Genomic DNA, 15,670 nt, shown 5'->3' with positions numbered 1-15,670 from the left:
AATTATAAGTAATACCAAGTCATAGAGATGGACTGATCAATAGGACAGAGATTGATGTTGATTCATTTTCCATAGATCAGGGATTTTTTTTTTGGGATTGTAAAAATAAACATCAGGGTTTTTTTCGTCCTATTCATCTAAAGCATTAAAAATATTATTTGTCAATACCAACCTAGCTTTACATTTAAGAAAAACATTTTTGAAAAATGACAAATTATGCATATCAACATTAATACGATAAAAATATCCCTGATTATTAATTTTTTGTTTTGTATTTCACAACCTTTATCAAACAATCTGCATTGCTGTTTTTCCTTTTAATGCAGTATAGTTCTAAGAGAGATCACAAAGTGGAATCTATTTGCATTGGAACTTGCTGTTAAGACTTTAAACCTAAACTCAAATCACATTTCCTTTGTTTTAAAATGATCAAGCATGAAGCTCTTTTTTGACCACTACAACATTTTAAATCGCTCAACATGTTGATAATTTAAATCCGAACATAACATTTCAAGAAACAACATAAATATGAATGAAACAATTTTACTACCTTTAATATGTTAAGCTTTGATGTCTGATAGCAGAACTGAACCCAAAGAACATCCTGCAGAGTGAAATTAGTAACTTCACTTCTGATATCATTTCTGACACATTCTGCTTCCTACTTAGTAAACATACAGCTTTACACTCTCAGATTTTTTTGTCGACTGTCAACACTATGTTAGCACTTTGAGCTGAAATGTCATTCTGTCACACTGAATAAGTGTCAGGGTGCCAGCAGGAGACTGCATTTCAACATAAATAAACAGCTGATGCTTTTTAATGAGAAGCCACACAGTGAGTCCGCAAAACTTCATACAGCTCAGATGAAAGGACACTTATGAATTGTGACACTAAAGATCTACCTTGCAACCCGACGTGTAATAACTTTCCTTGGTCTCTTGTTTGTTTTTGTAAAAGGTTGCATGCAGGCTGCTGTTTCTAAAGAATGCTAGACATTTACTACCACCAACAGAAAGTGAAACTGAAAAGATATATCAGTGACAAATCTTCTGCTGAGCCAAAATCGCCCATCTCTTTGCTGTGAACTTTGCTGACCTGACTTCAGAGAGTTCTGCTCATTTCCTGGGGCTACATATCGACTCCAAGCTTCAAATTTATCTCAAGATGCTTAAAGAAAAAAAGGACATTATCTTGCTCGTAGGCATCTGCATGACCTGTAACACAACACATCCAGGAGCAGGGGGGAGGCTCACCTCCTGAAAGCAACAGTAGTGTGACACCCAACTCACCATCAGCAGTTGCAGCAGAAGGGGCATACAGGTTCCCTGAGCCAGTTTTAACTAAGAATGAATTGGGGCCAAACTCATCCTCAGAGTCAGAGTCCTGGGCTGGCTGAGCCGCACTGTTACCTAGCAACCTCCCCTGGTTCTCATTGGCTGGAATGGAAGGGGGAGGGTATGGGAGCTGCTCAACAGGGGAGGAGGAGGCGGATGAACAATGCAGCGGAGGACCTGTGGACCACAAACAGAGACAACACATGGGGGGGGAATGAAACACCCAAACACAGGCATCATCACACAGAAGCAGAACAGACACGCACACATGGAAGACTTAACTCTAACACTTCAAAAACAAACAGGGACACATCTGCCTTTGTCTCTGCCACTCACCCCAGCTGGTAGGAACAATACAAACAACCAAAATGACTTTGAGAGCGAACAGAGAAGACATATGCCTGGCACTGCTTTCAATTTAAAAAAAGTGAAATAAAACACACCTTTTCTAAATAAATCTTGTTTTAAAATAATGAAAAACAAAAATAAAACACACACACACATATATATATTTTTTACATTGTTTCAAATCTGCACAAACTTTGTAAAATCACTAAGATTCATTTGGCAATGATATTATTTCATTTTGGGCAACTTGCTTTTTTTTTTATAGATAAAAATATACTTTAGTTTATACTTATAATATACAGCACCCTCCATAATGTCATTGCAACTGTGCAAAGATGTGTGGTAAAATAAGTGGTTGTCATGGAGGAGTGGTAACCTGACTCCGCCAGATGGATTTGCTCCGCATATCCATCTGGAAACCTTCCGTTGAAGTAATTTTGGGAAGTGGCAAAAATACTGGTTAGCTGATTGGCCTATGTTGGTGATAGACGGGCCAAATAAACAATCAGATCAACGAAGCATATGACGTACTAACAGAGCGACAACGAAAACACAACCACAAGCCAGGCTAACTCTTGCCGAAACCAGTCGGGAGAAGAGCAAAAACATCTTTTCCTCTGAGAAAAGCCTCCAGAGAAGTGTTTTGCTCTTCTTTCAGTGAAGAAATACTCTGTAATTCCGATAAAACTTGCTCGATAGCCACGCTAACGCTAGTTTCATCGGCTGAAGCCGCCATTTTCTTTAGACTGAACTGTCGCGCTTCTCGTTGCGTCACACCTCAACCCGCCTCAAAGCCAACGCTGATTGGACGTTCGTTTGGTGAACTGCTCCAAATTTTCTTTAACGGAAAGTGGCCAGACTGATCTGCGAGTGAAACCTTGAAAGCTCGCGAGATCAGGATGGTCTCACGAGGCTAGAGGAGTGGTGACCCCAAGATGGAAGTAACTGTGTTTTGTTTGTTTGGGCATTTCATTTTGTGCTTTGACTGTATATTAGGAGTGTAAATAATAATCGTTTGTATCGATGCATCGATCCAACAGCCGACAATCCGATGCATCGACACGTCTGCATGAGTATTGATTCATGTTTTTTTCTTTTCTGTCTATTTTTATCCTTTTGCTCCTGGACGTAATTCTGACTCCCGTGCTGTGGTGGCGCTAAACATATTTTGCCCTCCTACCTCGTTTTCTTTAGCCACTACCCTCTTTCCGCATGCACACACACACTCATGTAAACAGTAGGCAAGACAGACATGGCAGATTTTTGAGCATCGAAAATAATCGAATCGCTGGGTCAGGAAATTGATACTGAATCGAATTGCCATGATGGGTGTGATTTACACCTCTACTATATATATTGGCAAGTCTTTAAAAGTTACTTTTTCTTGCAGTCATTTCTTGTATTTTACAGATTAACATCCATTTCTTTAAACAATGGCATGTTTTTCTCATCTTAGCCATTTTAAAGGGCGGCTTCACCTTACATTTAAAAACTACAAAAAACATGAAGCTGCAAATAGAATTTTGTTAAAGTACGTGTTATAAAAATACTTCATGAATTTTTATTTGATGTGAAGAGTTAGGTTTCCTTTGCAAGCAAAATTTTTTGTTACAAGTTTTTTTAAATCACAAACCCCAGAATATACATCTTGCCAAAAGCCATCAGATGCATTAACCTCGATACAGAAAGGGCTGAAGCAAAACAAACATGGCTGCACCAGCTTTAACAGGAACACCATCTGTTTCATTTAAAAAAAAAACAAGCAATTGTGCTTTGATAGAAGGAAAAGATGTTTCCCATTACTTCCAACCAGATTGGGTAAGAGTTTGATTTATCAGTTAGCTCCGCTAGGAGTGAAAGAAATCAAGAATATGATTCGTCACAGTTGCCACTGCTCTTGCAATTGGCTAAAAGCTGAAGATGGGATGCAGGTGCCACTTTGTGATTTACCCAATCAGCTCGAAGGATTGTTCTGAAAGTCCCTCCCTTTTGTAAACAATTTTCACAGGAGCTTTTCCTGATGGATACAGTGTGGAAGTCAAAATGAACTACACATATCAATTTTGAGTATTTTTCTCTTTGGTTTTGGTAAGTTTAACAACTTCACATAAAAGCAGCAAAAGCAGCAAATTGTTCTATCTATAGAACTGCAGCGAGTCTCTCCCTACTTCCCTAAGCCCCATCTCACAGGCACAGGCAGCTACCTCATCCTGAAAGCCCTATATGCGGTCAGAGCAAACAGAACAGAAAGGCAACCTGCTCTGTTCTACCACTGCAAATGTAAAACATATGCACAAAGCTGCATATGATTCTTGTCTGGATTACGAAGCAGGATATTGATAAAATAAAAAAAATGAATTTTCAACAAACTATTTTTTTTCTCTGAAACTGTTGCACTGAAATAATTACCTGGTTACTGCACACCTTGAATCATTTATTCACCTCGTAATGCATATGACCCCGACTACTGTCATCTTGCTAAAATTTGATGTATGTATTGTAGATTCAGGTAAGTATACAATTCATACATGTGTTTATTATATAAAGTAAGGTTAATGTATGTTGCACTTCATTTTAACAAAATTGACTAAAAATGTTCTTCCTACCGACTTCACATTTTGTACAATTACTGAAATTCTGTCCAATGAGTGTATTATTCATCAAATATGCTAAATATGTAAATGATTTATGGAGAAAAATTATCATTAAAATGTTCATTCACTTATCCTTTTTTTTTTTTTTTTACCAATTTTGATTGATATCCCTGTTTTACAGGTTGATTTATATCAGAATTGACATGTTATAACCCACTGATAAAAGAATATTAACTTCCTGCTACTCTATCTTTTAATGAAATCATTAAAGCAGGAATATTTGATTATATAGTTAGTTGTAAAAATAGAGAAAGTACAAAGTTTCTATTTTAGGGAAAGGACTTTGATGTGTAAGTGATATGAAATACACACCATTGGATGAAACCATTTTAATACCGAAAACTGTTGTTCAAAGATGCATAGATGAAATTTACTATTTATTATTTGATAAATGAAGTTGTTTTCAACAGAATTTACGTTTCCAGGTTCCCTGGCATTAAACCACGCCTCAACATATTGCACTCTAACTCATGAGGATAAAAACATGATGAAATATAGAAATATGTATTCAAATGCACATGGAAATCTTGGCTAACGAGTTAAAAAAAATGATTTGATCTTAAATTGCTGTGAAGACACTGATAAGAGAGTTTTGTTTTCTTTCTCCTTCTCAGAAATTCCCCAGCAATACTGCTGGCCTGAAGTCTATTTCCTCAAACATGTTATAAATTAAAAAACTAACAAACCAAAAAGAAAAAAAAAAAAGAAAAAATGACCTCAATTAAAAATTTTCACCTAATTTAAAATTTTCTGTAAAACTAGGCAAATGCATACAAAGAATAATTCCTTTTGACACTTTTACACATTTTCACCAGGGATGCCATTTATTTATCAGATTGCTGTGTGAACTGGAATCCCATTCACATAGTTTAGAGTGTATACCAATTGTAGTGACCGCTTTGGTGTACAAATACAAAATCCCTTTTGCAACATGACTCCATCATGAACCAGCCCTTAGTGTTCCCTACATATTTTCTCTCCACATCTGTTTCCCTCCTTGTAAGACATCTACCCCCCATAGCGGTAATACTGCCCACCCGGACTTTAAAAGCACATATAAAATAATTTGCACTAATGATCATCTGCAGATTCTTTCCTCCATTATGAAACTAAAATTTTCACTCTTTTAAGGCTTATTTGTTTCAATCTCATGCTGTTAGTCAATGGTAAATCTCCACATAGAGCTCCGTATTAATGTGTGATTAACTTCTAAAGAAGCTTTGCACCATGCTGAAAATGACTCTACTTAAGTAACACCACTACGGCGCGAAAAAACCATTAGTTCGGAGCTCTCCTGCATCTTCCCATCAGTTCCTCAGTCATCATGTTAAAATTCCTGCTGACCTGACTGTCATTCATCAGAAGTGATGAATTTCTTTTCCTTCAGTAATGATCCCTGAAGAGTATTAAAACACGACTCACTGACTCGCATCTAATTAGGCAGCAATTAGTGATATTACCATATCAGGCGCAGCCCTACACAAGCTGTAAATGTCCACTGCCACAGAGAGTCACAGTTTGTGCTTTACATAAGCTTCAGCAGACACTTCATTTCGTTCTCAGTTTGTCTAATGCTTAATGGGCATGGGGACACAGCGGCCCTGCTGTGGGTTAATGACCGCGACACTGCTGTTGTTGAATGTAAACTAATGTATAGCCAAGAGAGGAAGAGGTATTTTTTATTTTCTCTCCCTGTTTCCCTCGGATACATATCAGGCACTTCATTAATTTGTGTCAAAACAGCAACAATGTTGAAACCTCTACATCCTCTCTTCTACTGCTGAAAAGTAACAAGACGGTTCCCTTTGAACACTTTCTCAGAGATTGCTCATTATCTGAAGCAAAAATATGAAGATCCTACTAAAAATTGCCAAAGTCTTAAACTAAATGAGGTCAAGGTACTTAAGGCCTGCAGCCGCCAGTTTCGCACACAAAGGTTTAACTGTCTACCCTGTGTCTAATTAATGCTGCATTGGCCAGTTCATGCCCAAACCACGTGCATCCTAGGGTGAGACACTGTGTCTGTGCAAGAGGAGAGAAGATAGCCAGAGAAGTTTCTCCACCTGCCACAGTTAATTGCTTTCGCCTTCACTCACTGTATTACAGCTGCAAAGAGCAACCTTTACCTACAGGGCCGTGGAGCATGCACCACTGCTTTACTTTCCAACAGAGTTAGGGAAGAGCCTCTAACTACCTGTTTGGGCTCAGGTGTAAAAACACATCTCTGTCCAATGTATTTAGGGCCTTGATCAGCTCATTAGCCACCTAGTTGAATAAACAGACAAATAAATATGACACTAATCTTTGAGATAAAGAAAAGTCTACTGTTACTGTGTAGCATTTGGATTAGTTTTATTTTCTATAGCCCGATTTACACTTCCCTCTGAAAATCGATACGTGCTGGGTTTGGACCAAGCTTAGATAAGTTAATTGTGCTGAGCTTGGTTCTTTAGGACCGTTTACACGTCACGCTAGCACGGATTCTTATCTCCTAGTGACGATCTACTGTACTTCTACCCGTAACATTTAGGAAGCTTGGTTATAGTTGTGATATTTCGTTGTTTGTGGAGAGTCAGGCGAAGAAGGCAGCCTTTGGTGAAGTTACTTGACAGAGTCGGATTTGGGGAAGTGGATACGACAAACGATTGTCTAATCAGGGCTTACAGCCGTAGGAAACAACAACAGACGTTGAGGTTCATCACACTGCTAGGCAGAATCATCTGGAACTCGTGTGGCACCGTAGGGAAGCTAGTTTTTGGAAATTTCATGATTACAGAGGCTGATTGTAAAGAGATAACACGGTCTTCTCATGCGCTCTTTGTAATCTGAGGTCTGAGCCAGAACCGAACCGCGCCGATCCCTACTGATGAAGTAGTACTAGCTTAGTGCAAGGTCCGGTTCAGTTCTGCATGCCATTTACACTCAACTTTTATCTCGGTTAACGTGTTTGGACCGATCTGGGCACGTTTTCAAAAAGGTAGTGTAGATGGGGCTTATGTTTGTTGAAGATAAAGCAAGAACACTGTATCCAACTCTTGCTCAATGGTCCAATATCCTTTTCATAAAATGAGAGAAAATGTTATATTTTGTTTGCACCCAAACTCTGGAAGAAGACTGGAAAGTCTTTCTAGTAAATTAGAGCTCAACATAAAGTCCCAGCAGGCAGTGATGATAACAAGAGTTTTATTTTCCTGGTATTTATCCACTGTGTTAGAGCAGTTTATCCGTCCCTCTGCTGACAAGCTTTTTGGAAATGCTTTTACTAGCAGGATTTGGTATCTCCTCAGACTGCCAAAAGTATCTGGCTAAATACCTGACATAATAAAACTGCATGACTATGCTTGCTTGATCAGCAAACGGCTGTGACAATAAAAGGCCATAGAGAATCTATAGAGTATTGTCACATGGAAGATGAGAGCCACCAGAAGCAGCAATGCAGATTAGGTGAAGGCCGCCGTTTAGGAACCCTGATCTTAACACCTCAGCAGGGCTACAGGGTGATCACCTCCTTACCACATCAGGGTGATGCAGTAATTAATTTAAAAAGCACATATTATTAATTACAGAAACAGTACATTGGATGCACATACTCTTCAGTTAGCAGTAGTTATGCAATTAAAAATATATTTTAAATTAGGTCTCATTCTGAGTTACAATAACCAATTCCCTAATTTTCTAAATTAACAGAAATAAACACGAAGGTATATTACTCTGGGTGTCATCAGACTATATAACATATACACTTCTGCTTTTTAATTGAATTACAGTACTGAAACCCCTTAGTGATATTATAAATCATTGAAATACGGCTATAAATGATGTGGATCTGTTCTTGCAAAGTGTTGCTGGTAATTACCATAGAGTCAACATATTTTGACTATAATTAGTGGCTGCAAAGCAAATCAAATACAACAATGTATAGCATGTCCCAGTAGTTGGGCAGTTATGCATGGAGGACATGGGTAAAAATGCGCCTAGAGGCTAAGCTGCAGTTTTATTCCAGTCGGCTGAATCCCAATATATCAGTGCTGATCCTAACTAAAAGCAAGGAACAGTCTTATCTTTTTTGTTTAATAAAAGGCATGGGAAATTTTCAAAAGACTCACTTTGTACTTTCCTGTAATATCGATATGTCGAAGTCTAATATCGATGTCTATTTCTGTTGGACTAACTTTAACCAGCTTATGTCACATACAGGTCTGTTTATTTTGTGTAAAGCCCGGTCTATCACCATTCTGTACTGTGACAAATAAAACAAGGAATTTGGTCAGAATTAGATTGCTTTTATTAGGCTTCTGTCTATGCCCACATGTAAGTGCCTCTCTCTGATAAATCAGAGGCCTGCAGTCTCTCACCAGACCCGTATGGTACAACTTTGGCTTGGTTGAAGTAATAGAAACCCAGAGGAAAATTTTACTGCTCAAAAGTTGCCCTTCTATAGCTCATAAAACATACGTGAGTTTCACATCTCAGCCTCGTTTGAGTTTCTACTTTTTCACAAAAGTTTCTCCTCAAATTCACCAGAAATAAGCTGAGACAATATTTAGTTATACTCGAAACTTGGAGGAGATGCTTTTGAGATGACATTTTTTAAATTATATTGTCGTTTTCCCCGTTGCACTTCAAATAATCTGGTTGTTTCTTCAGAGAGAGGGGGACTGAATTATTAATATCCTTATACATTAATTTTATCACTTTTATTAAACTTTTAGAGTGCAAAGTACTCTAAGGATTTCATTATAAAGGGATTATCTATGGAGTCAAAACCTTTGTGGACATCTTGTCTTGATTCTGGCGCTGATGGCCGGCTTTAATTGCTCATTTACATCACCTGTCTAGCTCTGCCCTGTTCCTCAACAAATCCATCTGTTCCGGTTTCCTATTTAAGCTCCCCATTTCCCAGCCATCAGCGCCAGATTATTCTTGAGCGTTTGGTGTAGAGAGTTTTCTAGCAATACTTTAGTGTTCTGATTATCTGATCCTGATCCGTTTCTGTATTTGGACCTTTGAGCCTGCCTGCCCCTGTCTTATTAGTTTGCCTGTCTGTCTTTGGACACCTGTTGGAATCTTTTGTGGATTGAACCTGGACCTGCCTCTTGACTTTACCCTTTGGATTATCCTATCTGCATCTGGGTCTGATCTTTTGTCAGCTCTTAGTTCAGAGAGCTCTCTGATTTCTCTCTCAGATCAAAAAGAGACAAGAGTTGAGGAAGTCTGAGGATTATATTTGAGCTCGTTGAGGTCTTTTCCACCATTGGAAAGGAGATTAAATTGAGCATTACTATATCTTATTGCTCCAGAGAAAAAACTAAGATGCATGAGAAATAAACCTTAGTTTTGGTGTCACATGTATATCATAGTTCTCTAGGAGAAGTACATGAAACTTTTTGAAGATCTCATTTTCAGTTTCCTTTCCTCTGGGAATATATGATGATTTCGGGTGAATTCTTACTACCACATAGAATGATTATTGTATAAAGGGTATTTGGTGCTGGTTGGTGGCAGGGAGCCAGCGGGGGACGGAGTGACCCAAACCCGACCCGGTGACGGTAGCCTGGACAACGGTGACCCGGTACTTCCTCCCACCTGCCTAGTTAAGTAGAAGTATTCCACTCTAAAAAAAAAAACAAAAAAACAAGCAAAGATACACAACCCTGTACCCACTCCCGAGAGGGAACTCCTATTAAAAGCGTGCAGAGCATGCACAAGCCCATTTCTCCCCATAAACGCTTTATTTAAAAGTTGCTGTTTGCATCGCTCATACAAGCTTACTTTCTAAAAGAAAATTTGCTATTTGTTCACTATGTCAGACTCACACCAGTAAGTGAAAATGGGGAAGACCATGTAGGACAACCTTAAGTAAACATATCACCAGAATGATTAAAAAATAGGAGGATCACTTATTTTGATGATCCATCCGGAAAAAGAACATCCTCCACTATACCTTTAAGAAAAACACCTTTTCCTAGTTATTAACAAAACAAGTTTCCATAGAGCAGTTTTTAACTTACCACAGCTGAAAGGAACCTTTTTTAATCTGCTTCATATCAGTGAGCATTACTATCAATAAATATCAACAACTCCTCTATCAATCATAAATCTCAGGTTTAGATTTGCCTTTAAGATTCTAGGTTTGAAAATCTTTTACAACCTAGTTATCATTTAAAGCTAAATAATACTTTTAATAAACATCTAAAACATTTAAAGCCATTGTCCTTATATTGATGTCTGATTGAGCATTAAATTCCCACCTACCATAAATGACAGTACATTTTCCAGTTGCATTTACTTGACATTTTCTTTTTACGATAGTTTGGACCATAGCTTGCAATGAGGTTAAAAAGGACCAAGATTAACTCTGAGTAAAAGTATCATTCCTGATAAAGAGATAAACCCTGCAACAGCATAATCAGCCACAAAGATTTGACAAAATAGGATATTCCTTTTAGCTTATTATTAAGATTTATCTTGTTCAATCAGTTGAAAGACTGAAAATTGTCAAAGATGCTGCTAAATAATAATAAAATAGAAAATCCCTTTATTGTTCCACAAAAGGTAAATTGTGTGACATATGAATAACACCTATGAATAAGTGGTAAGACTGAAATAATATTAGGTCAAGGTAAACATCAATAACTAATAAAAATTTCATTAAACCTTGTGAGGAATGTGTTTTGGGCTTTTTTTTATATAATCATAAAAAAATAATTATTTGTTGTCCAAATGGGGGAGAATCAGGTAAGAGAAAAGTTCAAAACAAAATTACTATAGTTATCAAAACTAGCATACTCAAAGCAAATGGAATGTGCAGCTGAGTTAAATTAATTTAAAATATACTAAACGCAGTTGTAATATCAGGTAATGTCAGTTAATTGTTTTTATCTGTGTATTCTAACTAATGGTAGGAAATTTATCAATTTACAGCAACACAAAACACCAAATTATTCACATCTCTAAGGTTTGACACACTTAACATTTTGACAGCAATTCAATCAATTTGTTGATGTTCTAGTTTTTTGTTTTCTGGTTCACAGCTGATCGATCTATTGCCTAATACATACTGCGCTAAAACCAATAACAAATTACAAACTTAAAAGGTTCACCATAGTCTGTTGTCCCTCTGGGTGTGCAAAGCAATGTAATGAGTGGAGACAGAGCAGTTGTTTACACAGCCATAATAACTGCAGTCAGAGTGATGCAACATTACATAATGGAAACTATGAAGCTAACCACGATTATCAAGTCTGCTCATGCACAGGAGGCTGGATTAGTCATTATAATACAAATAAGCAAAAATTTAACCCAGACAAGAAGAGTGAGATTGAATGAGGGAACTTTAAACAGGGTAAATAATGATAATAATTTAAATGGAAGATGTAATCTGGAAAAATGACAAAAGTCATTATTTTTCTAACATATGTCCTAATTTAAAATTCTTTTTTTCCCTTTGCTCTCTTACCTACACTGGATCGAACTAAATTTACTGCAAACCCATAATAAATAAGGAACCCTAGAAGAGACTGTGGACTGACAGTTACAATTTCTTACAAACTGTTTATACCTCAAGTGTTTTTTTTATTTTTTGTTTTGCATCGTTCCAAATTACAAACTTTACTGAATGACAAAATTATTCAAGGTTTTCACATCATTTACAAATAAAACCTGGGGAGTGTGACATGCATCTTAATAGGGCTCCTCAGTCCTCAGTCAATTCTTCTTTGAATCAACATTCACTGCAGTTAGAGCAGGCAGGGCTTTGGGGGTCTGTCTCTACTGGCTTTGCTCATTTAGAGGGGGATATTTTTGCCAATTCTCCTTTGAAAATCTGTTGACCTCATTGTGATTGGAGGGAGAGCATCGATTTTATAGTCCTACCATAGATTTTTATTGGATTTAGGTTTGAACTAGCTTAGGCTGCATGTTCAGGGTTATTGCTCTGCTTTAAGGAGCATCGAACAGGTTTCCTTCCAGGATTGTCTCGCATTCAGCTCCATCTGTCATCTAACTAACTATGATCAGCTTTCCTGTCCCATGATCCCCACAGCATGTGGCTGCCACCAGCGTGTTTCAACATGAGGACAGTGTGCTCAGGGTGATTTGCAGTGTTAGTTTTCTGTCAGTTAGATTTCCAAAGGCTTTGCAAGACCCTGTATATTTTGATTTCAAAGTTGTTTTGAGCATTGAATGCTTTCACACATTTTCTAGTATTGCAAAGTTGAAATTTTGTTGACTTTATGTTCAAATCTTACTTGATACTGAATCTGATTAACAGTTTAGTTAATAAAGGAAAAACTATTATTTTGTTAAGAGACTGACTGGGATAATAGCATAGTTTCAATTATCCATGATTAGAAATATGTCATGTGTAGTTTGCTTATGGAATCAGCTATATGTATAATACAGGCATAGTGGAATATAAATTAAGTTTTACTTTACTATCTCCAAGGATAGAATAAAAATGGCAGCCAGCTGTTTAGCACAGATCTTTAAAAGTTTGATCATTTTAACACATTTCCTGTTATTAAAAAGTTGACATTGTTTTAAATGTCTGTTCTGCTCATAATCTTATACGATACTAAATCTAATTTAGTTTAGTCACTGAAGGAACAACTGTTTACAAAATAAGAAACAAATGATATATCTAACGAGGATGTAACAAATAATCAATGATAAGAAATACGCATTGACCCCAATGTTACGTAACTCCAGACTTTTTCTTTCTTTCACTCTCTTAAGAACTTTAGAATCTGTGTCACTTATTATATTGACCAAAATGGCCATCTGTGTTGCTGAAACATTCATGTAAACAAACAGTTCCATTCTAGCATCGTGTTCATTAAAATGATTTTAAAACGGCTCTAAGTCATTAATGACTCATGAGTCTGACTTGCTAGCAAGGAATATAAAACTATAAATGTAGCTTTTGACTGACTCACTCAACTTACTACAAACGTCACAATAAACAGCTTGAGTGTAAATATCTTCATCGTTGCAGTGTGTGAAGTGAAGCTAAATGAAAGAAGCTCTAAACTAATGTTTTGTTGGTTGCTGGTGATGCTCTCTTTCCTGTTACACTGAAATGCATTTAACTGGGCATAAGAATAAAAAATCAGGAAAGTATTTATAAGGCAGTGCAACTCCTTCCCATTTTGTTACTGTTTTGAATGTACTGCTTTTTATCTGCTCCTGATTCACAAAGCACGTTCGTGCAGATACAAACATGCGAAGAACCTAAGTAGCCACTAAGAGCAGTTTCCATCGGCATCCATTTTGCATCAGGACACAGTTTTCCTCTCCACAGTCACAACCACAGTGGATGCAGCAATACTGTATAATCAAAGAGCTGAATAAAGTTGTTTTTTCTGTATTGTTGAATTGAGGGATAAAGGCATCAAAATTATAAAATCTACTGCATTTTACGTTATTTCATATAGTCCATAAAACATTATTCTGTACCTTCTTGCTTTTGTATCAGGAAAAAAGGGAAACCCGTAATATGAAAACAATCTGTCCTTTTTGAAAGGACTATTACTTACCATGTAACTTTTATTCCCTTTTTTATTCCAACTCATCATCCAAGGCTGTCATTAAATTACAGAATAGGGTATTTTCCTTCTCAATTCGGGTAAATTAAAAAAGTTCCGCATTTGGGTTTTATTAACATACATTAGAGGCATAACGAAGTAACAAAGTAGAAATAGTTTGTTACTGTACTTAAGTGCACTTTTTAGGTATATATATTTGACTTCTACTCATTACATTTTCACAAAGTATCTGTACTTTCTAATCCTTACATTTTTAAACCAAACGGTACTCGTTACTCTTGGCTCCGATTTAATGTTTATAAATATTTATTTCCCGTCATGTGCGCCATCCAATGCAGATCATTGGCGCCATCCACATCTAGTGAAAACTAGTGTAATTGGATGAGTTATATAACACAAACACTCATTGGTTACCTATTTGTCAAATTTATGCTGACGCCAAAGGAAATCATCAGAAGCAAGCAGGTGTTCTTCAAACTGCAAACGAAAATTGCCTATGCCATGCGACAATGTGGGATTCAGAAAAAGATGTTGAAATGTTTAAAAGGTCAGACACAGGTGAAAGCGTATCGGGAGAACTACAACACCTCCCTCATCCTTGGCCCTATCTCAAAGAATTTTTAGAAATAGTCGACAATTCAGCTTTAAATTCATATAGTGGCATCTGGCTGTTTTTCTTTTTCTTTTTGAAGGTTATTTTATACTTTTAGACTTTAAGTAGTTTTAGGAGCACATACTGTTTTACTTTTACTTGAGTAAAGAGGCCAAGTTTATACTTCAACTTTTACCAGAGTGTTTTTAAACTTTTGACGTCACTGATATACATTAACATGAATTTAAATAATTTAAATTAGGGCAAACGGCTTCAGTGCAGAGATAAACTACAGAATTAAAAGGATGTCAAAACTATTTACAAAATGTGCCACCTGTGAATAGCTTTGTTAGTTTGCTTCCCTATGTCTATTACTGGAGGCTACACAGCTGAGCTGCTTGGACAAAATGAGGAATATCAAGGAAATAGGTAAGTCATTGGCAACAATATTTGTTGTGGGTAAAACCTTTTACTTTCAGTCTAAAATCCCAAAGAGAATAATTTGATGATGTCCTTTAATCTGGCAGTAACTAGACGGATATATGTAGAACTGACTTGAGCTCTACGTTATCAATCTGTGATGGCTGCCATTAAATCTGTCCGTCAAAAGGAGGGACGTTCAGTGCAATACTTCTAGCTGATTGGGTGACATGCCAGCCAGTAACTGCCTTCCATAATACACTTTCAGCCAATCGTAGCAGCGAATCGTGGCGGTGAGTGTTTTCACAACTAGTGGAGTAAGCTAGTAAAACAAACTTGTTTGATGAAAAGCACAGACCTTGTTCCCATCTAGAAATGCACAAATGCCTCTCTTTGCTCCTTTTTTAAATGAGAAACTGTCACTATTTTATCTTAAACCTAAAGTATAGCTATGTTTGTAATGCACCGGCAAGGCCCCTCTGACTGTAGTCATTCCTACATGTCCCACTCCACAAAACACTGCTGGAATGTCATTGGTCCAACTCTCTGGTTGTTACGAGATGGACGTATTAGCGGGAGTCTTTTAAGATGGATTTATAGTAAGACTGAAAACTCAGATCTCATGGTGATCCAGCTTACAGCGCAAGGTTAGACATCCTTAACTTTTATGAAAACTCTCAAATTAGTAAAATATTATAGAAACTTTTAAATTAAAATGTACTAGTCTTAAAAAATAAGGAATGTCCACTTCAATCAAAGCCTGGATTCTACCAG

General features: G+C 37.0%; 1 protein-coding gene across 11 annotated transcripts in view; it reads right to left on the bottom strand.

The window, feature by feature from the left end:
• Window positions 1-15,670, bottom strand: part of tenm4 (teneurin transmembrane protein 4) — a 183,830-nt gene that overhangs the window by 143,287 nt on the left and 24,873 nt on the right. For 10 of the 11 annotated variants that reach the window (XM_015388539.1, XM_015388540.1, XM_015388541.1 and 7 more), the window contains exon 3: window positions 1,293-1,514. The exons of the other annotated variant lie outside the window; for it this stretch is intronic. In XM_015388539.1, coding sequence (XP_015244025.1) covers window positions 1,293-1,514 — 222 coding nt within the window. The remainder of the gene's footprint in view (window positions 1-1,292; window positions 1,515-15,670) is intronic. 11 annotated transcript variants of the gene reach the window in all.

Source organism: Cyprinodon variegatus, unplaced genomic scaffold, assembly GCF_000732505.1.
Source record: "Cyprinodon variegatus isolate N-32 unplaced genomic scaffold, C_variegatus-1.0 Scaffold427, whole genome shotgun sequence".
Lineage (NCBI taxonomy): Eukaryota > Metazoa > Chordata > Actinopteri > Cyprinodontiformes > Cyprinodontidae > Cyprinodon > Cyprinodon variegatus.
The sequence above is the reverse complement of the archived record's forward strand: the minus strand, read 5'-3'. Positions and strand labels throughout refer to the sequence as shown.